The 27,407-nt window shown below is 35.8% G+C and overlaps 1 protein-coding gene across 1 annotated transcript; it reads left to right on the plus strand.

Moving 5' to 3' along the window:
* The first annotated feature begins 15,472 nt into the window (after positions 1-15,472).
* On the plus strand, positions 15,473-27,021 carry LOC129258689 (protein PALS2-like). Its single transcript, XM_064097514.1, has 10 exons — positions 15,473-15,622; positions 16,581-16,736; positions 19,330-19,405; positions 19,850-20,001; positions 20,824-20,955; positions 21,498-21,606; positions 22,061-22,288; positions 23,076-23,278; positions 23,773-23,892; positions 24,448-27,021. Exons 1-10 carry the CDS (start codon positions 15,512-15,514, stop codon positions 24,631-24,633), a joined length of 1,473 nt encoding a protein of 490 aa, XP_063953584.1. The 5' UTR covers positions 15,473-15,511; the 3' UTR covers positions 24,634-27,021.
* Positions 27,022-27,407: the final 386 nt, after the last annotated feature.

The following is a 27,407-nucleotide window of genomic DNA, read 5'->3' on the forward strand; positions in this document are numbered from 1 at the left end:
TTAAAAATGATACTTGGCCATTTTCATATGTCTATTATTAAAGCCCTCTGTCATTAGGGCAGAGCCATAAGATTTTCCTTCCAATCGTCTCAACTTTTTGAACAGCCCAACTACATGTAGGCCTACAATATCATAAACTCAATAACATGTAGGTCTACTGATAAGCTGTAGTTGAATTTTTTTCAGCTGTCTGTATGATCAATGCAAAAATAACATATCTTTACCAGCAGGTGTCAATGTTATTTATTTATTTTTTTTTTTTTTTGGGGGGGGCACTCAAATTGAATGGGAAAGGTAGAGTGCTGACAATTAAAGCAAAAGATCGACATGTATTGTCATTGCATATTAGTACTTTAAATTCATTTTGCATGTGGCAGCATATGGAATGTCATCACATTGTTCATTCAATAAGATTTCATTTCCATTGGTTTTGTGCATGCTTTCAATTTTCTTTTTTTACTAATTCCTTCAATATCCCCTTCTTCTCTCCCAACGGGTAAATGCAGTAGGTTAAATCCAACTTCACTCTTTGCATCACAGGTTTGATCAATTTGGTTGTGAATTCTGCAACTTTTTATCATCACCCTTATCCATATTTGTTTGCATCGATTAATTCATAAACCAAAGCCAACAAAATGTGCAAAGTTTACAACCTAAAGAATCAAATTGATGATAAAGTCTTACAATTCGCGATCATTGCTTTAAACATCGACTTCACACTAATATGTCACCTACATGTATGTTATTGGGCGTACATTTGTCTGTCCATCCTACATGTTCATTCCCAAAATACCTGCAGGTGCTTGTGTCATCAGTGGTATCACTATTACCTTTCTATTTCTAGAGGCGCTGGTTCAAAGAGAACTACTGTTATTTCACACCTTGTCCAATCCTTGACGCATTGCAACCCTGTCTTTATATACCAACCCCTAAATATTATCATGCCATTTGCAATGTTGTTACGTGATGTGTCTATCCTTGCTCTGGCTATCATTTACATGGAGCTCTTGATGCCGCATCCCGAATTCCTTTTGTGTAAGAATATCCTGGTGAGGGGGATGATTTCAAAGTAGATCTGCCATCTTTGTATTTTGAACATACACGTTTTTAATATGAATGGAAAAAATAATCTCAATATGACTATGAAATATTAAATATTGGATCGTGAACATGTACAGCTACCTAATGAAATACAATTCATCTAGTTGATTATGCTCTTTGTTCAATGTCGAGGTTAATTGAAAATGCATACAGCGCATGATATTTCCTGATTACCCCTTGCAAATATACAGCATCCATTCTCTCCAATGTCTATTAAACATTGACATTGCAATGGTCCATTAAGCAAAGCTAATTTATCATTTCAAGGATAATATGATCAGTTTAAATTGATTTGTCAATGTTTATCCAGTTTTAATCATCTGTCGTTTTTGTGATGACTTCAAGCTAGAAAATTTCACCTTGATACATGTAGCTTTTTTGCATGTTTAATATATACTTATCTTTTTTTTGGGGGGGGGGGGTAATGTACTATACAAGAAAAAAAATAATTAAAAATTTGTTGTTTTTTTTCTAACTTTTCATGATGATTTAGATTAGTGCAGTGATTTTTAATATTTCCTTGGTGCACAAGTCCAAAAGTTACATGTAACTATCCCACCCTCAATATAAACCAGGATAGGACCCAAAGCAAATGTTAACAAGTTTCATAGAGAGTTAATACAACTATTGTAACTTTGCCATTATGGCAAATACCTCATGTGGTAACATGGCTTACATACATATATGTAACAGCCAATCAAAATAAAATGTTTCCATGGTACTTGCCATAATTGCAAAGTTGTGTAACTTTTTATGAAATGCCCAATGATGTGTTTACACTTACATGTAAGTATACAAATAATGAATGTTCATGAGTGAAATGAACAGAGTAATTCATGAGATGAAAGATGAAATGATCCATTCAACAAGGTGCAGCATCTTTCACCGAATGAAGTATTCTGTCCATTGCGCATTTGAAAAGAACATTCAATATTTGTTCATTTCATTTACCTACATGTAGGAAACATATTACGTCTAGATTACCTTATAGACGACATTACTCATGGGTCTTTTTATAAAAGTGGAGACAATGGCAGAGTGGGGATTCGAACTCACAACCTTGCGATTATGAGTCTATTTCTCTAACCACTGGACCACATGACCCGTAAACCACCAAAGATAAACCACCAATCAATTGACACTGTCTCCATCTATAAAGTTTGGCACAGTACATTTTCTCAATTGATATGGCTCAATTCTTTACTTACTTTTTTTATGTACAGTGTATATGCAGATGAGTAGTATGCACTATGCAGCTTGTGTGCTGCCTGAATTTGTAATTGGATGGTGAATTTAATAGTTTCTCTTTTGTATCCACTGTCATTCCAATCATGTTTTTATTACGCGTACCGGTACATGATTTTCGTTTTCGTGATGTGCATGAAAAGATATTTTCGAGATACACATTGGTTTCAAAGTGATAAACTGGCATTCCATTGGGACAGGAGTGAAATGTTACAATACATTTACAGTACATGTATGCCAGTGTATTTCTACTCTATCCATCCTAACTCAATCAATTACACTCCATTGAATTGATTCCATTTCTTATGCTGTTGCCATGGCTACCAAGCAATTGACTAGCCTCTTACGTCAAATGATTGAATAAGATCTTCATGTTGGAGCTGTCCTTTCATGACAAAGCGGGTAAAAGCTCATCGTATTCTATCTGGAATATTATCTATGTTTACATATGGACACAGTTCTATACATTGAATACTGATTTCTTCTAGGCTGTATGTACATGTAGGACCTAATTGTTCCCATGGGCAATGGTTTGAATAACTCCTTCCCAAAAGGCACACATACTGGCTGATTGATTAATAATTTAAAATAACAATGATGTTTATGATAATGTTGATCAATGATAATGAAGATGATAATGATGATGATGATGATGATGAAGATGATGGTGATGATGATGATGATGAAGATAATGATGATGATGATGATGTTGGTGATGATGATGATGGGGATGATGGTGATGATGATGATGATGTTGGTGATGATGATGATGGGGATGATGATGTTTGTGATGATGATGATGATGATGATGATGATGATAAACAAAAAGAAAGAAAGGGGGAGGAAGAGATGAAAAGAAGGAGGAGGAGAGTATAAAAAAATGATACAAGTCTAAACTGAGACAGTGTGACAAAAGCCGTTGGAGGCCTTTCCCCTTATTCCTTTTTTTATCCCTCAAACTCTGAATGTTTATCTTTCTCTATTTCTTTCTCCTCTCTTTTATCTGTTATCTTTTTTCTATCATTCACTCCCATTCTTTCTATCCGCCACTCCTATCTACAGTGTTATTCATTCTTTCTCCATTGCCTTTATCTCATACCATCTGCACTCCCTTTTTTTCATTTTCAAAGGAGGCAAAGAAGACCTCTGTATATTTTCTAAAATGTTCGCTGGAGGTATTAATTCAAAGAGAGTGGGATGGTTCTGTTTCAGGATCCAATCGTTGGTGTGCATCACAAGTGTTTACGTCAACCATCACTGATTCTCTGTCATGCTTGAAGATCAAGAGCCTACCCTCTTCCATCATTCTTCTTGTGTACATTCACACAAAGAACAAATTCTAAGTTAAATCCAGGACTTACATCTATGATAGAGATTATGTTTATTTATGTAAAGAATATTAAAGATAACATTTTTAATAGTATAAAGACTCCTGAATATGTAATATTGGAACAATTACGGATCAATTTGTTTTTGAAATCAGAAGAAGAGGAAAAATATGAAAAGCAATATATTTTACACAAAAGAATATGAAATCACATTAAAAGTTCATGGCTGAAACTAGTGCTTGAGCTTTAAGACTGGTCGACATCCATCGTTTTATACTCAACATGATAAATTCTGTAAATCCATGCAGCCTGGCAATGTGTTTTTTGTGCAAGTCATCCGTCCTGATAAGATTTGTTTGAATATGATTCTTGATCCTTGAGGGGAAAAATAGATTGTAATAAGTATGTTGCACATCAGTGATATGGAGCATCTTCAGCAGCATGTCCCGTTCAGGTGCTGTTGTCTAACTGATATGTCTCTGGAGTCTGGACAAGAGATCATAAGTTTCAGGTTTCAAAGACCATCGCAGCACAAATTTTCTTTGGCAAGGAGTTGGTCAACATTTGCCACACCAGACCCAGGTGTGGTATGATTCATGTACATGTTTTGGTATCTCGTAGAAATTGTTTCTTAGAAACGCTGAGCATTATGTATAGGTATTGGCAGTTACATGTACAATGTGTGTTAAAGTCTGGGTAATGCTTATAAACCGGCAGGAGTGTCATAACTGGCAGATAATGTATGAACACTGTATACCCAATATTGTTATTACGTAAATGTATGTACAGGGTAGGCCTACATGTACAAAAGATTTGTTTGTCTGAAAGGGAATAAGAGCAAGACTGTCAGATACAGAAGAGAGCGCTATGAATGTTCATGTACATCAATGTGGTGAGGGTGAAGGACGAAGATGTGTGGATAGCAATCACGTGTTCAAGTTCAATGTCTCCTAGTTTATTGTCCATAATGCCTACATGTAGAGGTGTTTTGAGTTTGTATTCCATGGCTGCATGTAAGGAATACCATTGCATGCATTCACACACAATGAAGATGGTATGGCCTATCTTCAGTAGATTGGAACATACTGGTATCATGTGTGTTGTAGAAGGGTGTTTGATAGCATGCATTGTACATACATGTACATGTATAACTACAATTTCTGGTAATGTAAATTACATGTACATGTGGAAGACACTCTCAAAGTGTTTGTGCTGAAAGATTTTAATACATGTACTGTATGTCTGAAAAATATATCACTGCATATCACATGCTCTATTAACTGTACATCCAGGAATGCATGTATGGGACTATTTGCATATTTTGAGACCTTTTTATTGTAGCATTATTTGCTTAAAGAACTTATAAAAAAAACTTGAGTATTAAATTAAAAGCTCATTAAAATTTATTTTCAGCTCAAACACCTGTGTTATTCCCTTATTACAAAATAGTAGATATCGGGGACTTAATTACACATGCACCAATGTGCAGTCTCTTTTGAATTCCTTTCTATACCAACTTGTATTAGAATCCAATCACAGTAACTTTTCTGCACCATTCCACGGAATGAAACCAGAGGCACAGTACATGTACATAAAAACGTGCAACTCAATCTTTTCAAAGCATAATGTCAACATACTTCATCTGTACATGTATATGATTAATGGATTATGCTTTAGATTGTAACTCATATAATTTCTTTTATAATTTGCAGTTTTGCTGAAGATCTCCATCCTGGATTCCATTCTTTAAACTCTTATTGAGGTTTTGGTTTCCTGGAAGAATTTCTTTCAATTAGGCAGACTATCATCCACTTTGTTATATCTTTGTAAAATGTAAGATAATTCATGTAGATCTACATGTATAGATAAAATAGATTTCATGTGTTTATATGTGAACGCCTGTATAGGTGACCATGTGTTCATTCTCTCCATCATCAATCATGATGATGGTGATTGGCTCATGGCTGGGAGATAAATGAGATTGGTGATATCAAGAACTAGCAGTTTGCTCAGGTGTCGATAGACAGTACATGACCACTGCTGTTTCTGCTGTTTGGTATGACTGGTATTTAGGTGTGGGAGTAGAATATTGTTTACAAGAATATGAACTTCCACAAGTAAATGGTTAAAATGGCCTTGAGAAAGTAGTTTGTCCCACATATAACTATTGAAAAGGTCTACTTGTATGATGTTCATTGCTTGCATCTGGGGGCTGATTAGCAAAAAGTGTGTTTAATGCTTTAATTGCCAACGTGCACACAAGATATAACTTTTATACTTCAAATGAGCACATCCCCTGAGAGTGATCAGAGTGGTACATGTGTAGGTCCTTAGTCCTACCGTAAATGTGAATGTTATTGTTAGGCCCCTACAAAAAAATTTTATAAAATTTCCTTGCCCGATAAAAAAAACTGCTTGCCCAATTTTTTTCATTATTCTTTTGCTCTTAGTTATTTTTTCTCATGATGGTGCTAGAATGTCTACACTGAATTTGAAGGTCAAGAGAAATAACTGCTAATGAGAATCATGTAAAGAACACGTTTACCTGTCTAGTCTATTTTCAGCAAATTCATGACATCAGTTCTTATTGCCATCATAGACATGGATCTGCCAATTTTTACTCAGTTTCGCTAGTAGCTTCACTCACACTACCTTTGTAGACAATAAAACTATAAAATCACTGCCTATTGTGATGACAAAAATCAACAATTTTAGTCTTACGACTGATTATTCACTCGGTTGGGAATGATCACGAATCTTGAAGCTGAGTCACGAAGTTGCAGCGTGTTCGAGAATCGGCTGGCTCGCTCATATGTAGCGCCGATGTACATGTATGAAGCATGTGCACACAGGGCGAAATAAGGGGTTTCCCTAGCCCTTCGTCATCTGCAAATTGCGAGTTAGTACATGTACATGTAGCTCATGTGCACAGTGTATTGTAGAACGTAAGATGGCAGCCCCCATAGGGTTCTTCAAACCTAGTGATAGTATGACCCGGGGGGGGGGGGCCACTTACATTGACGAGTGGATACCATGCACGACCAAAAAAACACGTAAAAAGGATGTCTTTTTCAAGATAGGGCACGTTACGTATGTAACGTGATAAGGGTGTCAAAAACACAAAAATATTGAAAAAAGGGTATCTATTTCACTCAGAAAAATATACGTCTTTAGGGTCAAATATGCGGGGATGATAAAACAAAATCAAAATTTTTTATAAAGGATGTCCTTTTTGCCCCAACGTTCAACACAGCTACGTGTTTAGAGTCTGATTTGCACGAGGTGTGATAGGTGGTCCGTGCTAAACCAAAATAATGGTGTGTAAAGGTAAAACCGACGACCGACGGACACGTGACATAACAATAAAATATCGCTGTACTTGTTTAGGGGTTCATTTCAGGAAATACTTGCCAAGAGTATCGTTTTGTTTCTAATACTTGTTAAGGGGTGCATTTTTCAGAATATGGAAAATACATCGCTGTACTTGTTTAGGGGCTCAATTCTGGGAATACTTGCCAAAAGTATTTGTTTCCAATACTTGTTAAGGGTAGGGTTTCACACGCCAATACTTAATAAGGGACGCATTTTCAGAATATGGAAAATACGTGTTTAGGGTGCTTTTCAAGACTCCGTGGTCGCGCATGGTATCCACTCGTCAATGGTAGTGGCCCCCCCCCCCCCCCCCCCCCCCGGGTAGTATGAGAGAGAATTGGCCGATAATTGTGATTTATCCAAAAGTTAGTGAAATTTACTATCGTTTTATTTCATTTTTTTGTTTTAGAAACAACCACTTGCCCGATCAGGCAATCAACTTTGAGAAATGCTTTCCCGCCCATTATTTTACTTGCCCCGGGCAAGCAGGCAAGTGGGTTTGTCGCAGCCTGAATGAACATTATGTAAACTTATGTACATTTACAGTGTATACAACAGAATTTTCGTTACACTTGGTAAATCTCTATGCAACTGTTCCCTGATAATTATACCAATAACCCTCATGCTGTATTGAACTGAAAATTTTCTAGGCCTGTTGGTTGTTGTAATGGTAGCTTTTGTAGTCAATATCTCATATTCTGTCAAAATCAGATGAGCTAATTTGCTTGTAATGAGTAAAAAAATCATTACCGGATGCAGTGTTGACCACAAAGTAAATTCTAATGAATGTCACTGGGGATAATCATTTATTGTATGAGGGTGGAGTAAATAATGCATTAATTAGGGATACTCATCCCTAGAGAGGTATATAACTAGTAATGGCCTGGTGGGGGTTGCCTTAAGCTGTTAAGAGTAACTTTAAAAACGACTGGGGAATCTTTCTTACATGCTAAATCACCAATGAAAATTTAATTGTAAATATCATTTATCACAAGAAAGGATCACCATTCATTTCTTAAAACCCTGCTAAAGTGACATTAATTTTGTAGTATCCTTCTGGGTATTCCACTCCAGTTTAATCCTCAAGCCCAATAGAAGACTCCTTCTTTATTATTGAAATTTACATCTCGTCATACATGTACAGTACATGTAAACTTTGCCCTGGGCAGTAAACTGCTTCATGACTGATTTGCTACCTACTGCACATGTTTTATTAAGACATCAAAGTCCACTTTTTTCTCTTGAACAAAGCAACAACAACATCAACTTGTGTTGTATTTTAAGTTTTTGCAATTTCATTTCCTGACATGTACAAATTTGACAAAGTAGTTTTAAAAATCAAAATCTATTTAAAACTACTTTGAAGAAAAACAGGCTATGATATCTACAGTATGTTTCCCACGTAAATGGAAGTTGATATGCGCATCCAAGCAACTGCAGAGCAAAAATCAATCATTTATTGTGGCTGCTGTATTTAGTCATGATGCCTTGCATTTTCCAAGTACAAACTGAGATCAAATTGGTAGTGTTGCTTTACACTTCATTAAACTGATGAAGTCAGTCAAGTATTCCATTGAAGCTTTCAACCTAATTCAGACACTGTACATGTACATGTATATGGTGCAACAACGTTTGTGCATTTTCCTCAAAAGTTCATACATTTTTAAATGATTACCCCACAATATAGGTCTAAAAAACTGCTCAAAGTCACTCAGGCAAACTCATGCATCAAAGGTTGATTTCTTTATGATCCCATTTATGCTAGTTTGTGAAGAATTTGATTGATCAGTATTTAAAAGGCAAGTGGGAAAAATTAATTTTGGGTACCTAATATAAACTTTGTACTAAAATGCTGCTGAACTATACCATATCTGAACAAGCCTTGTAGTGGAATGAAGATTGTGAGGATGTCTAATTGGCAACAAGCTGGAGCAACCATGGCGCTGCAACCCCTATCCATCCTTCAATTACCAGTCTATGATGATCTAACCTCCAATGATCTTTATTGATTCCTAAATTACCAGGGACAGTTACGAGAACTCCTCTAGTCTAGAAATACAGACTCGTGTCTACAGGCATACTGTATGTACACACACGTGCATCATAAATTATTCACATTAAGATTCACTTGGCTTGTGGAAATATGACATTTTATGGCCTTGAGTAAACTTATGATAAGGAGTCATATTTAATATACAAGTTTGGAATGACGGTATTCCGGTCAGGGGGTAAATGTACAATACTGCTATTACAGGTCCTACATGTAGCTCCATCTTTTGGAGGGTTACAGATCAGCATCTTTTAATCCTCCCATTTAAGCACTGACAAAAACAATAGGTAATGCAGGAAAGCCACATAGAAAGACACTGAGTGGGATTTTGCTATAACATGTGGCACTGACTTTCATCCTAATTTAGTAGGGTTAGGGTATATTCTAAAAGACTAGCACTCCTCTTACCCCCATCTCTGGATGTCATTGACTAAATATTGGAGATATTTTGATTCAGTGCAAGCAAGCTGAGCTATCTCATCTCACACATTCTGCTATGGGCTGGTCTCTATGGAAACATCTAGGAAAGGAATATATGTTCATGGTTGCTTTTAAATGTAAGTTTTTACTAGATTTATTTTATGAATATTGAGTTGAATATTATTGCATTAAAAAAAATCAGTGATTTAGCGTTGGAACTGGAGCTCATATGCAGTGTAGTTTTTGATGCACAACTTACCAATGATGAACTAGTATTCAGTTTTATGTAAGAACCTGTGATTATTGTTACAACATTTTTCTGTATCATATATTAAAGTTTGCTACAATAATGATTTTAGTACACATTCTTCTTTGCTATATTTTCTGTATCCTGATGAAAATTCTGAAAGAGTTTTTCATGCATGCTTTATAGCAAATGTGATCTGAGTGTTTGCAGCTCCTCAGTAGCCATACGAAGGCATCATCGTGGGTGGGTAGTGTTCATTATGGTTGGATTAGCCAACTGATGCTTATGAAAATTGACTCATAAAATGGCTCCTAAAGTGGAGTGGAAAGTGCATCATGGAGACACAAATCCAGTGATATTTTCATTGCCTTTACTATTTTCATGTAAAGAATATTTCCAAGAATGTCACAGTGTAAAAAAGTGAGAATAATGTGTAGCAAACTAGCATGGCCAAAAGCAATCTACATGTACAAGTTTTGTCTCATTCTTCATTGTTTTTACTGTGTTTTGTCAGGAGTAGATATGAACTTATTGTGGACATACATGTAAATATACTCCTGATTATTCTGCTGGAAATAGTGATGAGGATGATGATGATGATGATGATGATGATAATTGTTATCATTGTGTTGAAGATGATATCAGTTATGATTATGATGAGGATGATGATGATGCTGATGATGAAGATGTTGATTATAATTATGATGATCATACCAAGTAAACCATTTGACAGTTACCAGGTTCATAAATTTGCATGCTAAACATCTTGTAATATGGAGGAAATGTCTGGCTTGTTTATAAACCTTGTTCATGAACAAATATTTCTCACTGCAGTCTAGGACATTTGCACATACTGTAAAACTTAGTTCGTGTTAAGAAAGAAATGGTTAATTGGTTTTGTAAGAAAATAAAACTGGCAAGTACATGTACATGCACTTCAAGGGAACTGTCCTGTGCCTAGTCATATGCTTATTTGCCTTATTAATGGTCTTGATACATCTAGACCTTTTCATTAAAAAAATGGAAATGCTATGGAGTTCACTAATGTATTTCCTGGCAAAATAGTGCTATGAATGTTGTAAAGAGTAATACACATTTATTTGTTATCATCTAGTGGGTATACAGGCAAGACTACATGATCAAAATGTTTTATTTGGGGTGAGACATCAGTACTGTTTGAATAGTTATGGTTTTCAAAGTGGTTGTGGCACTTTGCTTTTAAAGGACTATCATAATGCCTATTATGTTGGAAGTTGGCTGCAGATGTTGTGTGCTGTCTGAAGTCAGGATTGTCCTCAGGATAGCCCAAAATAAAAAAAGCTCCATTATATAATGTGATCAATGGGGATAGCACGCAGGAGGAGAATAAAGAAAGGGGGAGGGGAATAACATACATGTGCACACCAATAGAATCTTGACTACATGCAGGGAGTTGTGAGGGGGATGTAACCCTTTCCCTTTATCTTTCTCATTCTACCTCTTTCCCATCCTCAGCCACTTTCACTTCCCTGCTTTTCTGTCGAGTTTACTCCCCTTTTTTTATCATCCATCATCATTCTGAATCTCTCATCAAATAATCATGACTGTGTATGGTCTTTAGCATATCTGTAAACAGTCCCTGGATGAGTAACATTCTCAAGGGCAATTATTGCTTGCTGCTGAAGATAGATGTTCTTCTCATCGACTTCCTGAGCCTCTTAGAAATGTTTTAATGTTATTTAATGTTATTATATCTCAATGCTGTTTGTTACCGTTACACATTATTGTGCCTGTTTCAGTTCTGCAAGATAGATGCCATTCTTCTCAGCCGTGGTACGATTTAAAGACAATAAACTGTTTAAAGAAATTGTTTGAGCTCATGAAATATACAACTCTGCTGCAATATTTTGCTTATTGCATTTTTAGAACATTGGATCCATGCATAATGTATATCCAGCTTAATATGTATTCTCCCATCAGTTTTTGTGGATGTTGTTTATACATGTATATCAAAAAGTCATCTTGCAATGCCCTTTGAATTTCCTTCGAGCAGTTGTTACATAGGGATCTCATCATCTGCATCCAAATGGACATGATTTTCAAGCAGAGTCAAAGTATATGTATGTACCGTGACACTCCATACAGTGCAGTATGTTTTGCTCCTTGTCTTCTTTTTCATCAAAAGATGGACTGATTATCATAGGTTTATTGTAGTTTGGCTCGTTTTTTCATGAAGAGCTCTCCATCCTTCATACCGCACAGGTGTTTCTATAGTACCGATGGTGTTTTCAAAGGAGAGACTCTTCAAATGGCTTCACACCAATGCTAAATGAGAATCTCTCATGCAAATAATCACTCAAATCAGTAGGGACGTATCCATAAAATGGGGTGTGAAGAGTTAAAGGTCAGTTCACATACACGAGGGATTATCCCAATTTTTTAACCGACATGTAGCCGTAGTGTGAAAGCTGCTTGCTGATGGAAATGAACTTTAACATTTTGAAAATATACTAAAAAATGTAGTATGGTGCAATGGATTGGCGATCTCTTTCTTTTTTATAAGTTTGAATTAAAAGGGAGAAATGTTTTGGGAGAATTAAAAGATGTTGAACTTTAGATTTGAAATCATTCCAGCTGCAGTAATGATAGGAAAATGAATTGGAGGAGATTCCAACAAAATTTTCGTGGTTCTCTTTATTACCAGTACAACTGTATGTTCCTTTATATGATTCTGATTGAAAATGAACAATTGCTCAGTAATTAGCAAAATGAGATTGAGAATGGTAAATATTTATGATGATATATAAAATATATTCTCTTTATTCACTGAGACTCCTTGAGTTCGGCTTTAAAGCTCGTCACTCATAAATTTTCAAAGATTATGGAGAGGAGAATAGATGGTCTTTTACTTAGAATAATTTCAATATCAGTATTTGTTACATTGAAAAAAGATCAATTTGAAGCACAGGTCTAGTTGAATTTTTCTACAGAACACAAAATGTTTTGTATTAACTTGCAGTTATTAAAGAATGATGATGGTAAGAATAGTTCATTAATAATAAAGAGCTTGAAATATTTGGCTAATGTCACAATTGATGGCATACAATTATAGTTCCCATAAACTTTATAGAATAAAAATGTATTGTCAGATAACCCACATGTGAAGAGATTGAGTTGGGTTTCCTATGTTGTACTACATTTACAGTGCTCACCCATTATACATGTAGGATATGAATTATTCCCATGTTTGAATATTTGGTGCATTAGTGCCCCATGCATCGAGCAAGTGACGTCATGGAGATTCCCCTGTCCCTCTCATCCTTGGTTTAGAGCCAAAATAACCCAAAGTGAAGCCGCAAGCAACATTCATGTTTGTTCTCTAACATTCCTGACTAATACAGGGTGAAAAGGAACGCAAGATATTTCATAGCACCTTGAGTGCATGTTGGCCTCCTTTGCTCTTATTTCCGCTGATGGTAGAAATGTACGTGTACGAGTTGGCAAAATGACATCCCCCCTTGGCGAGTATTTGATTGGCATCAATTTTTGGGGTTCTTTGTCATGTTCCTTATCAAGGGTAAAGAATAAGGCAATGCCATTGTGAAAGGAATTATGATTTTATTCAGCTTGTGCAGAGCAAAGGATGAATACCAAGTGAATGACCTTTATACTATTTCATTTTTTCCTACCATGTTGGTTTTGAATACTGATACCATGCAAATGTGCTGTATGTGACCTGCCACTTTTTTTTTGGGGGGGGGGAGGCGCTCACCTTCATAGCTTTTTATAAGTCATTAAAGCTTGTCTCAAGTGTTAGTTAATGAGTAATAACCATTAAAATGATTCTATTTTGATATAGTCATTGTGATAATTGATCTAAATCAAATTGTTCATTCTCTCCCTCAGTGATTATTTGACAGGTTTATTGAGTGTAGAAATTGTATTTTTGTGTCCCATTCCATGATTGAGATGTCTTTGTACATGTTTCAAATAAAAAAAAATAGTTCCCAAGTTTTTTTGATATAGAAATTTTGTCATTTTAGTGAAGAGTAGTATCAAACTTGAATCATAGGCATTGATCTTTTCTTTGGTCAATATTTAGCTCATCAATAAAGTTGTCCTAACTTATTGCTCATTATCATTTTAGCTAAGAATATAATTAGCACACCAACTGCATTAATCGCTTGTGCTGTATATATTTGTGCAGCATTAGGGCATTCACCCATGATTTATGGATGACAAATTGACTGAATGGTTTCAATCAATACTACATTCTGAAATCAGCTGCTAAAATCAACAGCAGATGAACGATTGCCCATCCATGCATGCATTGATACATTGTAAGGAACTAAATCTCCTTTTTGATTAAGTTTAACTGATTTCAAGCTGTTATTCAGATACATATCAGGACAATATGCTTTATTTTTCAATTTACAGACCATAATGTATGCTTTAGATGTCCATAATGTAACATATATGAGCTACATGTATTCTAGATGGATGGACATGAAGTACCATTTGAAACAGGGGGGGGGGGGGTTGGAGATGAATTACTATGACAAATTAGTTTTACGTTTCTCAATAGAGATTAATTATTAGTTTTCATATTCTTGTGCATAAACAACTTTCTTTGATTTGACTATGGACGTGATGCTACTTATTCACGTGGTCAAGTATAATATTATAACTCATATGTTCAAGTACATGTATGTGTATAGTTGGAAGACTGAAAGGAGGTAGATATGAGACGATTTATGTATGATAGCGGGATGGACATGAGATTGATGATATTGTCTATATAGAAGGACAATCTAAGGTCAGACCCATCAGTGATGTGTCTGAGCTCGTTTGCTATCCCATGAATCCAGCAAGACTCCGAGGTATTACTTCTTTTATCTCAAGATCAGTCAACCTTTCCAAGTAGCTAGTCCCTCAATTACCCAGCTTTAACCTCTTGACTGCTGCAGACTTCATCTTGTCATGAACCCATGACACTTGGGTATTTTTATTTTTACATACTTGTGATACACACAAATCAGATACTCAAATCACCCCAAATTCAACTTTTCATCTCATATGAACTACTAATTTCAATAAATTACTTGTCCCCATTTTCTAACAAGCATCATTCATTGAAGCCATCTTCTCTTCAGTAATCAAGATCATTCCCACATACATGTAGGCCTATGTTCTCACTGAAAGTTGCCATTTTGAACTGGTGATGTATTCTCTTGAGAGATGTGAATCTGAAATAAAGCCCATTATCAGACCAAATGGATTTTAGTTTTTATAAAGCAAAATCCTTGGCTTTTGATCAGTGAAGGGTCATATAACTGCCATTGTTTTGCTTTGCAGGTTCTGTTGCATCGTCTCGTGCAAGCCTTGTAGATGAGTTGCGGACAATCACCTGCAACAAAGTTTTGAGCATTTTCAAAACTTTTATGTGTGCAAATAATTTGCATGTGCTTCTGCGGGCAATTGCATGTGAGATACTGTTGATGCGGGTAGGACAAATAGTCACCCGCAAGTCACATGCAAAGCCTACACGGAACGATGAGACGGGGCCTTTATAATGTAAATAACTGGTATAATTTTTTTATTTCATTTTTATCTTCAGATTAGCCCTTTGATTTGCAGTTAAGCCAGAAGGAAATGAAAAGGGTAATGATATTTTTCAAAGCTCTAAATATATGTAAATTATTGTACTGATTTGTTTACTCTTCACAGGCTCACGGTACTCTTGAAGACACAGAACTGAAGCCTCATAGAATGGACAGTCTTTGCTTAGCAGCAGACATCATGGCAGAACTGACTCAGATCATTGGATGTGATAATGGTGCAGCGGAACTAGCAGGGATTCTTCAAGATCTCAACTTTATTGTAAGTACAGCATATCGTGAAAATATACTGAGATGTAAATCTCTTGTGAACCTTAGGATACTCACTGCAATCTTTTCTATGTAACACACTTTGCACAAGGATTGGTTGACGTAAAACTAATATAAGCAAGTGAAGATATACAGATGATGACAATACAAAATGTGTCACACGACAAACAATGCAACCGCTCCTACAGTGTCCTAATTTACATGGTTGCTAATGTTGAAGCTGGGAAACAATACCAGGACCTATTTCATAAAACTTGTTATGATTACAAATTTGCAATAACATTTTAAAGCTACTGAAATCATTCAGTTTGATTGGCTGATAGTAAAATTTCTGTACAATTGTTATGGAAATTATGCTTTGTTATTATAACAAGTCTTTATGAAATGAGACCCAGTAGTTCTTACAGCAGAGTAAAGATGATGTTTGATCACAATTTGGTACATGAGAGTGAAGATAGCTCAGTCGGTAAAGTGTCTGCCTGTCGAACCATAGATCGTGGCTTCGAGTCCACCCCAGGCGGATGACTGAAGCCAGTGCATTGTGTGTAAACGTCTCTCCCCTGTTTCATAGATGCAGGCTATGTTACAGTGGAAAACACTCTGTCCCTCAGATAGGACTTTAAATGGAGGCCCCGTGTAGAGGATAGTCACCACCTTTGCAAGTTAAGAACCCACTGCACTATTCGTATAAGAGTAGGGGGAAACCCCGGTGTAATGCTCCATCTGCATGCCCCCAATCAGTTATATCTGGAAGAGAGACCTCTGTGCGGGTCACAGTTCTGTGTGCGCGCCCTTCTCGGCGACCCAGATTGGTTGGCTCCTCCAAAAATGCGCCTTTGAATGTCGTTGACAGATATATGGTGCTATACAAATGCTGTGCATCATCTTCATGAACATTATCTATAAGTAAACCTTGATATATTTGTATCTAACACACTTCTCCCATTCAGTCATTACTGAGAACACATGACGACATCGCATCAGGGAACCTTGATTCATCATCAGAGTTTGATGAGCACACCCAAGATTTCTACACCCCTGACTTCAATGCGACGGGGGATGCAATTCGCATGGTTGGAATCAGGAAATCAAAAGATGAACCACTGGTCAGTACTATGTTGTACTCTCAAACTTTATCTTTGTTAATTCTGTCCCTCTGCAATTTCCTTTTCTTTTTTTCATTTTTGTCTCGCCTGCGTAGCGGAGCGAGACATAGGTATCACTATTTTCGGCGTCGTCGTCGTCAACAATTGTGTTGTACACCCAATAACTTTCTATAGCTTCAAGGTGGGATCACCAAATTCATACCAGAGGTCCATCTCTTGAAGGCACAGGTCAAGTTCGAATATGAGTCGAAATGTGAATAAGGTCAAAGGTCAATGAACTTTCCATGACTGGCACTGTGCTGTGTTGTACACCCAATAACTTTCTATAGCTTCGAGGTGGGATCACCAAATTCATACCAGAGGTCCATCTCCTGAAGGCACAGGTCAAGTTCGAATATGAGTCGAATTTGAATAAGGTCAAAGGTCAATGAACTTTCCATGACTGGCACTGTGCTATGTTGTACACATAATAACTTTCTATATCTTCGAGGTGGGATCACCAAATTCATACCAGAGATCCATCTCCTGAAGGCACAGGTCAAGTTTGAATATGAGTCGAAATGTGAATAAGGTCAAAGGTCAATGAACTTTCCATGACTGGCACTGTGCTGTGTTGTACACACAATAACTTTCTATAGCTTCGAGGTGAGATCGCCAAATTCATAACAGAGGTCCATCTCTTGAAGGTGCAGGTCAAGTTCAAATGTGAGCCGAACTTGAATAAGGTCAAAGGTCAATGAACTTTCCATGACTGGCACTGTGCTGTGCTGTACACACAATAACTTTCTATATCTTCGAGGTAGGATTGCCAAATTCGTACAAGAGGTCCATCTTTTGAAGGTGCAGGTCAAGTTCGAATGTGAGTTGAATTTGATTAAGGTCAAAGGTCAATGAACTTTCCATGACTGGCACTGTGCTGTGTTGTACACATAATAACTTTTTATATCTTCGAGGTAGGATTGCCAAATTCATAACAGAGGTCCATCTCTTGAAGGTGCAGGTCAAGTTCAAATGTGAGCCGAATTTGAATAAGGTCAAAGGTCAATGAACTTTCCATGACTGGCACTGTGCTGTGCTGTACACACAATAACTTTCTATATCTTCGAGGTAGGATTGCCAAATTCGTACAAGAGGTCCATCTTTTGAAGGTGCAGGTCAGGTTCGAATGTGAGTTGAATTTGATTAAGGTCAAAGGTCAATGAACTTTCACACTACTTTGTTCCTCTAGTGACATGAACTTTATAATTTTATACTTTTTAACACCAACATTTTACTTCAGAACTCAGTACTCTCTATACCTGAACCAGATTTTGTATTTTACTTGTTTATTCTTTAAAAACTGTTGTTATTTATTTAATGAGCTATAGTTCTTGGCACCATTTATAATATTCACACACATTTGCCACTGGTACAATAGAAAAGCTGTCAAAGTTTCTTAAATGTTACCCTTCAGATTTGACCTGCAGTCTCTTCATGACTGCAATATGCAGGCGAGACAACGCTTGGCGTTTGCCTTGTTAAATCTGTTTCTCTCTTTTATTAAATTGTTGCTTTGATGCATTTCTACCGAAGCTTAAAATGAATCTGGCCATATTCTTTTGCACAGATATTGAATTGTCTGATAAAAAGAAATTCAATATGGAAATGTATCATGCTAAAATAATGTACATGTAATAGCCATTTGATAACCTGCTTATGGTGACTTTATTATACCCCCGCCAAACAAAGTTTAAAGGGGATATATAGGAATCAGTGTACGGTTGGTCAGTCTGTTGCAAATCTTGCGCATTGAACTACTTCCTCAGGTTTTAACCAATTCTCATGAAACTTGGCACACATATTGGTGTTGCGGTAAAAGTGTGCAAGACATATTTTTTGTATGTGTCAGAAATTTTGTTGCCATGGTAACGGTATATTATGGCAAAAATAAGGTAAACAATCTTGGAGTTTGAATTACTTAAATTTTCAACCAATTCTTGAAATTTGGCTCACTAATTGGTTTCGAGGTAAAGATCTCCGAGACACGATTTTGTGTGTGTCGGAAATCAAGTTACCATGGTAACTACATATTATATGCTCCAAATTAGGTAAAAAAACTTACTGTTCGTACAACTTCAACCAATTCTCATGAAATTTGGCTCACTCATTTGTTTTTAAGAAAAGATTACAAAACACATATTTGGTGTGTGTCAGAAAATCAAGTTGCCATGGTACAATATATTATACATGTACATGTATGCCCCAAATTAGGTAAAAATCTTGCGGTTCGTACTACACGTACGTCATCAGTTTTCAACCAATTCTCATGAAATATGGCTCACACATTGGTCTTGAGGTAAGGATGTGCAGGACATATTTTTCCATGTGTTGGAAGTGGTGTTGCCACGGTAACAACATATTTTATATCAAAAAATTAAGCAAGAATCTTGTGGTTTGAGTTTCTTTATCTGTTATTAACAAATTCTCATGAAATTTAGCTCACACATTTGTCTTGTGGTAATACTAGGCAAGAGCTGTTGCCATGGTAACAGTGTATGGCGGGGTATTAATCACCTTCAGTGATAGTTTCTAGTCTTTTCATTCTTTCTTTCAGGGTGTTACATTCAAGGTAGAGGATGGTGAGATAGTAGTAGCAAGGATAATTCATGGAAGCGTCATTGATAAACAAGGTAAATTTGATACACCATGGGAGTGGCACTTACAATGTATAGAGACATAAGATTCTCTGTTTGATAAAGATGTATCATAAAAATTCTGCTGTAATTGGAATCTTTTACATACTTTTTCTTACTGTCTGAATCTGTAAACTCAATTTATTCATCTGAGCAAATAAAACACTTGTCATGACTATATTTTTTTGTCAAGAAGTCGCCTTAATGATAAAACTTGATGCAATTTTTTAGTCACATACTTGCAGAAGTGAAAAGATGGGACTAAATTCAAATTGTCTGCCAAACCATTTCAGTATTTTCCAAATCATGTGAATGGGAGGGCATTCAAAGAGCAATCCTTATGATTGAACAGTTTTATCTGCATTTGCTTTAAATGATAACTGACAGTGAATCCTCATCTGGAATATTGCAACAAAAGTTTTATTTTCTGTTCTGTTGTAGGTTTACTACATGTTGGTGATGTCATTCAAGAGGTGAACGACCATGATGTCAGCAATGACCCTGATGCCTTGAGGAAACATATCAAGAAAGCTGAAGGAAGAGTCACGTTAAAGATTCGTCCAAGCTATCAAGACTGTATAATGCTACCTCCAGTAAGTGCAGTGGTCATTTCAGTGGACCAGCGCATATGGTCATCTGAATAGACAGGACAGTTATGTTCTCTCTTTCGAGGGGATGTCCCTTGGGCCTTATAGGCTTGTATAGCCGTACATATTGATCACTATTCAATTATGTGAAGATGGCTAATCCCTGGGTCCATTTCATAAAGAGTAACTTTGCCTTTGTTGCAACTACCATGGTAACCGTCAATGTTATTGGCTGCTGAGCCTAGTTACCATGGTAGTTAACACAATAGTTGTAACTCTTTTTGAAACAGGCCCCTGATGACATGAAGCAATTCTCAAAATCTAATATCAAATAAAGACTACATCTCGTCTGTCATTGAAAGATGGTATGTTGAATGATGAATCTTGAAAAATGTTTGATGAATTTCAAAGTTCTTTTATTCACAGTGTTTGATGCCTTGCTTTGCAGTGTATGCTGTTGTTAAAGTGTACTCACTGTACTCCAACTATGTTGTTTTGTCTTGATAGATACAGAATATTTAATGAAAGAAAATGAAAATAATAGAGTGAGATGTCATTCACAAAAGCTCTTTTACATAAAATGTTTTGAAAATTTGTATATTATAAAGTTATTGCAGCTTTTTATACATTTTCTTTTCTCTAGAAAATGGAAGTACCTGAAAATTTGTTATTGCTTTGTTGTTATCAATTATTTTTTAGGCATACACTTTTAGACAGGAGTGATATTGATCTGCTTCCTCACCCAATAGAGTATTTAATTCCCAACCTGAAATCAAATTATTTTCTGATGAATTAATTCTTATTTATTTGATTATTTTTTTCCCTCAGATATATTTTCGAGCATTTTTCGACTACGACCCTTCCAATGATACCTTGGTGCCATGTCAGGAAGTTGGCTTGCCATTCAGAAGAGGAGACATTCTATGTGTGGTGGAGAGAGATGATATGGAATGGTGGCAGGTGAGGTCAAGGGTCATATTTTAAGGTCAAAGTTCAGAGGTCAATGATTTATTTTGTCCTCAAGTGTTTAATAGGGATGGAAAGTAGTATGTCATATTTTAAATTGAAATGCAGTTCTGATCATATGCTTTCATTCAAAGATACTATTTCATATTAATTGAGAAATATATATTATTTCAATGTAGTAAACAATGCTGTCTAGTGTGAGATAAGGTAAAAGGGAATATTAATTTTGTTTAGGAAACTTATTCACCTTATGCTGCAGGAAGTTGTATACATTCAAGCAGGGCCTTTACAGAGCTACAAAGCTAGAAATAGTGTATCAAGCAGAACTTTCTGAAATTTCAGTAGGCTTTTTTTTCATGATACACATATAGATTTCTTATTGTAATAGAAGAATATGAGAGCTTGTGAATTACTTTTCACCTTCCTAGAACAAATGTTTGCAAGTGCTGAGTGATGAGTTTGCTTTTGAATGAAGGCAAGTATAAATTTGTATACAATATATGATATTATTAAATAATATTCTCTTATTCATTCAGGCCTATGTTGTAGGGGATGAAGGACAGTCGGGCCTTATTCCAAGCCAAGATTTAGAAGAAAGAAGGAGAGCATTTGTACCTCATGAAAACATCTATACAAGTGAACTGGGTAAGTTGGAATACAGGCATTGTATCTATTTATATCTTTTTGAATAACCAAATGAGTTCTTTAAGTAGTATTGATGCTGATCAAATGCACTTTCTTAGAGACATGTACAATGGAACAGGGGAAATGGGACGTTTTCATTTTAATATGAATATGATTATTTTCGACTAAAGCTACCTGTAGCAAGATTAAATTCCCAAAATCAGAAAATAGTAGCCTCTTTGGTTCTTTAATTATCTGTGATTTTACAGTTTACCTTCTTTTACTAAAACATGAAGTTCAAATCTCAGTTGGTGGGAATAAAGTTTTCACCATATTTTGAAAGCACATGATAACTATGGCATGTTTTCATTGTTTAGTTTAAGATGGCCAGGTGAAGCTACTTCATGTCTTCATGCAACTGTAAATATGGTCTTTCCAATCTCAGCAAACAAATTTTGAATGTTTTCTTTTTCAGTTGCCTGTGGATTGGTTAAATCCAAGAAGAAGAAACGTGAGAAGTATGAGACAAGGAAGAACCACCAGTTTGATAGATCAGACATCGTAATTTATGAAGAAGTTCAGGAGATGCCACCGTTCCAGAGGAAGACTATAGTTCTTCTTGGTGCTCAAGGGGTCGGTAGGAGAACACTCAAGAATAGACTCATAGAACATGATCCATCAAGATTCGGTGTTCCCATTGCACGTGAGTATACATCCATATCGAAACAAGTTAGTTTAGCTCAGACTGAACAACAATGTCTAGGGTTCGAATCTCACTTCAGAACTACATGTAATGTCATCTGGCAAGACACTTATATTATATTTAACAACTCTCCACCATATTTTAATTAGGTACTTTGGATGTCTAATAAAGGTTTTTTGTAAATTTATGAAGAACTTAAGAATAATAAAAAAATGAAAACATAGAATAGGTTTTTCAGCAGAATTGGAATTGAAATAGGTAGATTTTGATTGGTGCAAGATGTCATTTGTGCCACAATTTAGATGGGATGGTTTGAGGGCTCATACTTGTATCAGTGTTATAAGGAGCAAATTGTTATCAAGATTGATGTCATTCAACCATAATATTTTGTGCGGTGCCGAGGTGGAGGTGTACAGACATTCAATCCACCATCCTACAAAAAGAAAAGGAGCTGCTAATATTACAGGCTGGTACATGCATGTCTTTAAATGCAAAAAAAAAAATAGCCCGAAGGCCCTTCCCATGTAAAAGTTACCCTGGAGCATAGCACTCCTTGAATAACTTTTCTGCAGGGCAAGTCTCCCCAAAGAACACCTCACCTTAACAACAACTCCTTCAAGTACAAGTGGGAGAAGCTGAAGGGAGTAGGGGTTGTCCTGGGTAGGAATCCTTGAATCATCTTTAGTTTGGTTTTCAGAGTGAGTAGCATGCCAGATGAGTTGTGATTTGACCAAGACATGATGATTGACGTTTTTATTTATTTTTATTGGGTATTAAATTTTCATAGATACAACAAGGCTTCCAAGACAAGGTGAGAAGAACGGTGTTGACTATCACTTCGTCCTCCGCAGTGAAATGGAGAATGACATCCTTAACCATCGATTCCTAGAGTATGGAGACTTTGCTAACAACCTTTATGGCACAACCTTTGACTCCATTCGAGAGGTCAACCAGAAAGGTCAAATGTGTGTGCTAGATGTCAACCCTCAGGTGAGTAGTCATTATAATTCCTCAGTTTTTTTTTTTTTTTTAATAGAAATAAATTGAACATTGAAATATTTTGCATTTTTAGCTAAACAATTTGTATTGGTCATATGCAGTAATCTGATTTTTAAGTTGATATTAATATATACTAAAAATGAAAAACAAAATTATCCCTCCCACTTTATTCCAGAGCTCATGTTGTGATTTTTTTAAAGAATGAACTTTTTGGGCATTTTTATGGGGGGTATTAGGTAGAACTTGCTCCCTCCCCCTTTTTTATACAGATGTAAACGTATATACAGGTACTATTCCAATGATAGAATTTTTAAGAGATATTGTTAAAATATAGAGGTTAAGTCTTTGTTTGATGATATGTGATGAGTGTTGTAATATATGTACTAGTTATTCAATTTCATTTGATTTTCTTTAAAAATGGATTCGCTCTCTGTAGAATTCAAATAATCATTTGTCTAACCAATGACTCATTTGTTTTATTACAGACATTGAAACTTCTGAGGAACAGTGAATTCTTGCCTTTTGTAGTGTTTGTAGCATCCCCAGATCTAGAAACTCTTAGAATATTACACGAAGCAGCTGCATCATCAGAAAAACACGTCATGGTAGGTATACTATAGTCAAGATATCAGGGATGGATCTGAGGCCAGTGATTATGTGTTAAGAGTTCAAGTGATAGAACTCCTATGTCGAGGCTGGCAAAATGAAGCCTTTAGACCTTCCTTAGATAAATCCCCAGAATTCATACACCGAAGCACTGCAATTAGATTGGTCAGAAGTATGAAGAAGAAAAAAATGTGCAGATAATTTTTTAATTTTTGTTGGTTGAAGGTTCACCCTGTAAACAAGTGTTGTATTCATTTAAGCAAAAAATTTAATATGGAAGCATCTCTTTCCTAACTCTTAGTCTGCCATAGGCAAATATGCTGCCATTTAGTAATTTTGTATTAGTCAGTCGGGAACCTTTATCACAAAGGTTAGCAATAAAACACAGATTTTTGTTCAGATTTTTATGAACGATCTATTGCTTCAAATTTTCTGTACATTCACTTGCTAAGCTGTGCTACTTGCACAGGCTTATCTGTTTCGTTTCTTCTTAGATCTGTTGAGACGTTTTCAAATTTTTGAAATTTTGTTTCTCTCTACGTTTTCCAATCTAGGATGCAGACCTACAGAAGACGGTTGAGGAGAGCGCTCGTATCCAGAGACTGTACAGTCATCTCTTTGATTTCACCATCGTCAACAGTAATCTCAATGAATCCTGCCAGCAACTATGTGAAGCTCTGAGTGCCTTGGCTCATCAACGGCAATGGGTTCCTATCGATTGGGTCTACGATGCCCCCTGACACCACCTGTATGGATGGTGGTGGTGGTGGAGATGGTGCACAAAACACCCTCTCGATGCACTCCCTGGTAGAGGAGGGAGGATAGACACCGAGACACAGACTGAACTACGCAACCGGATGATAGGCACACAGATGATAGATACCAGGAATGTCTTTGAGATTCTAGCAAAGATAGTGCACATAAGGTTCATTCATAGCACTCATTTGTATCGGATATATGGATAGGATTACGCTGTGTTCCATAGAACATGGCTACATGATAGATAGTAAAGACGGGAAACATGATGGAGGTAGTTCACATATTCCTTGCACATTAATAATCAAGCGTGAGGAGATAAGAAGCCAATACTGCAAAAATAAAGTATACCCCAAATAAGCAGAGTATGAATGGATTGCTTGATTCTACCATATCACTTTAACTAAAATTCTGTGGTATTTATATTTCTCTACTGCTTTTAGCAATGATCACAGAGATGACTGCAGTAGGAAATGTTCATCAGGGGAGTGTTTCAAGAAGATTTAGATGTGATTACAAAGTGCACTTCCATTCCTAGTTGCATGTGTAATGACAGCAGCAATCTGGGGCCCATTTCATAAATAGTTGCAACTGTTGTAACTTTGCCATGGTAGTTGCCATAATGGCAAAGTTACAACAGTTGTAACTGTTTATGAAACGGGCCCCAGATCATTCTTGGAGGATGTGAGCCTCTACATTTCCATCAGTAAATATCTTTTGCACTGAAGCCTTACCCCAATTCACACTTGATTATTTGTGAACCACCCCCTGATGCTGTATATTTTGTTTCTCAAGTGCTGCCATACTCTTTGAAAAAAATAGAAGACCCAATTAAATGAATCAAAAGAACAATCATCCATCATGTCCTTATTTTTAATTTTGCTTGAATACTCATCATATGGAAATATATGGAGAAAAGATACAAGAACAACAACCAAATTTTCTAATTCCATGTTCATCTCAAATATACATTGTTTTGAAAATGTAATACACAGGATAGAAACTTATCTTACACCTTGATAGAATAATTGTATGTAGAATAGACTTGAAAAGAATTCAAGAGTTACCATTAAATGAAAAATGTATATCCAAGAAGAATAAGTAAAATTTATGTAATACTTGGTGCTTGTTTTAAAAAAATTGGAATCAAATTTTGTTAAAATTGCAAGTTTGGGAGAAATTTCTTTTAAACTCTTCTTCTTATGACCACTATTTCCTTTGAAATTATGTCTTAGTCTGAATATCCTGAAGTGTGTCTATTAGGATACATGAAAAAAATGCATGTTTATATATTATCAACCAGTCTGTACTTAAATAAGGACATAATCCTTTCTCTTAAATAGTCATTTTTTTAAAGTAATTAAGCAAATAGGTTGTTATGACAATCAATATTTCCTCAGGGCTTTTGTTAACAGTTTGCATCAGTGTTCATATATGCAAGATTCATGCAAAATTTAGTTCACTTGCAAAGCTTATTTATATTATATTTTATTGCATTTTGTGTAAATTTTGAATTGTTTGTGAAATAATGTTTTACACCCATACTACATGTATGTCGAGTTCATGTTGTGTATATTTTTTTAGATGCTGTTATATGTTATACATTGTTACACCTTATTGTGCAATATAAGTTTGTTCACTGTTGTCAACCTGTGTTTTGGTAATGAAATAGCTAAGTATGAAATTTTGCCTTGATCTTGGCACCAATTGTTCATATATTTATCTGTTGGGGGCCATTGAATTAAAAACACTATTTGTGTCTTAGATGTCTTAATATTGCATTTGAATTTCCAGTTGCATGTGGTATATTGGTCAAATCATGCTCGTGAGACACACTATGCCACGTTTCAATCAGTCATATTAGGCTTTGAATATAATATTCTCATTTGCACTTAATTTAGTCATACTTATTTTTTTTGGTGAAAAATTCTCCAGGTCGTGCCTCTCAAGTGCTGGCTATTTATGTTGAAGGCAAAAAATTACCATCATTGTCCTTATATATTCATTACCTGAAATTTTTAACGAGTGTTAATTCCTCATTCAAGTTTGATATATTTTGGATTTTCTAGGAAGTATTGTACATATTTGACAAAATGAAATAGCAATTTTTATTGAAATATTTTGTATAGATCTATATTTTAGTCATTACGCTTTGCCAATTGTAATACATGTATAGAAATTTAGAAAATTAGTCCTGAGAGACGAATGTTATTGTTTGTCAATTGTTTGATATTTATTATTCAAATGTTTTACACATTTTGCCTTGAAGTTGCATTCAATATTTGTATATCATTATGTTATTCAATGTTATCCATTGTAATGCTGGCATAATCGTTTCATGTGGAAAAAAAAGTAAATTAAATACCTGAAGTTCATTGAATGCTGACCTGCTAAAGCTCTAAGCTATACAGTTCTTAGAAAAGAAGAGGGTGTTTTGCCCGAGGGCAAATTAAAGTATCAAAGTTTGGGGTTTTCGATACTTTGATTGCACATGTTCGTCTATAAAGCAGTTTGTTATCCATGCACTGATTTGTATTATATAGAATATTGCAAACAAACTAATCATGCCAAATAGCACAAACCTTAGCAATTGATTGTAGGGTTAATTCGTACGATTGATTGCATTGGTCATTATGTGCAATCAATTCGGTGGATTTACAATATGGTGTGCTATCTATATTGGTTGCAGCCAACAGGCCAAATTTTAAACTTTGGGGTCGACATCGCGGGCAGGCCCAGGCAACTCGCAGTGCTAGTG

Source organism: Lytechinus pictus, chromosome 1, assembly GCF_037042905.1.
Source record: "Lytechinus pictus isolate F3 Inbred chromosome 1, Lp3.0, whole genome shotgun sequence".
NCBI classification, from domain to species: Eukaryota; Metazoa; Echinodermata; class Echinoidea; order Temnopleuroida; family Toxopneustidae; genus Lytechinus; species Lytechinus pictus.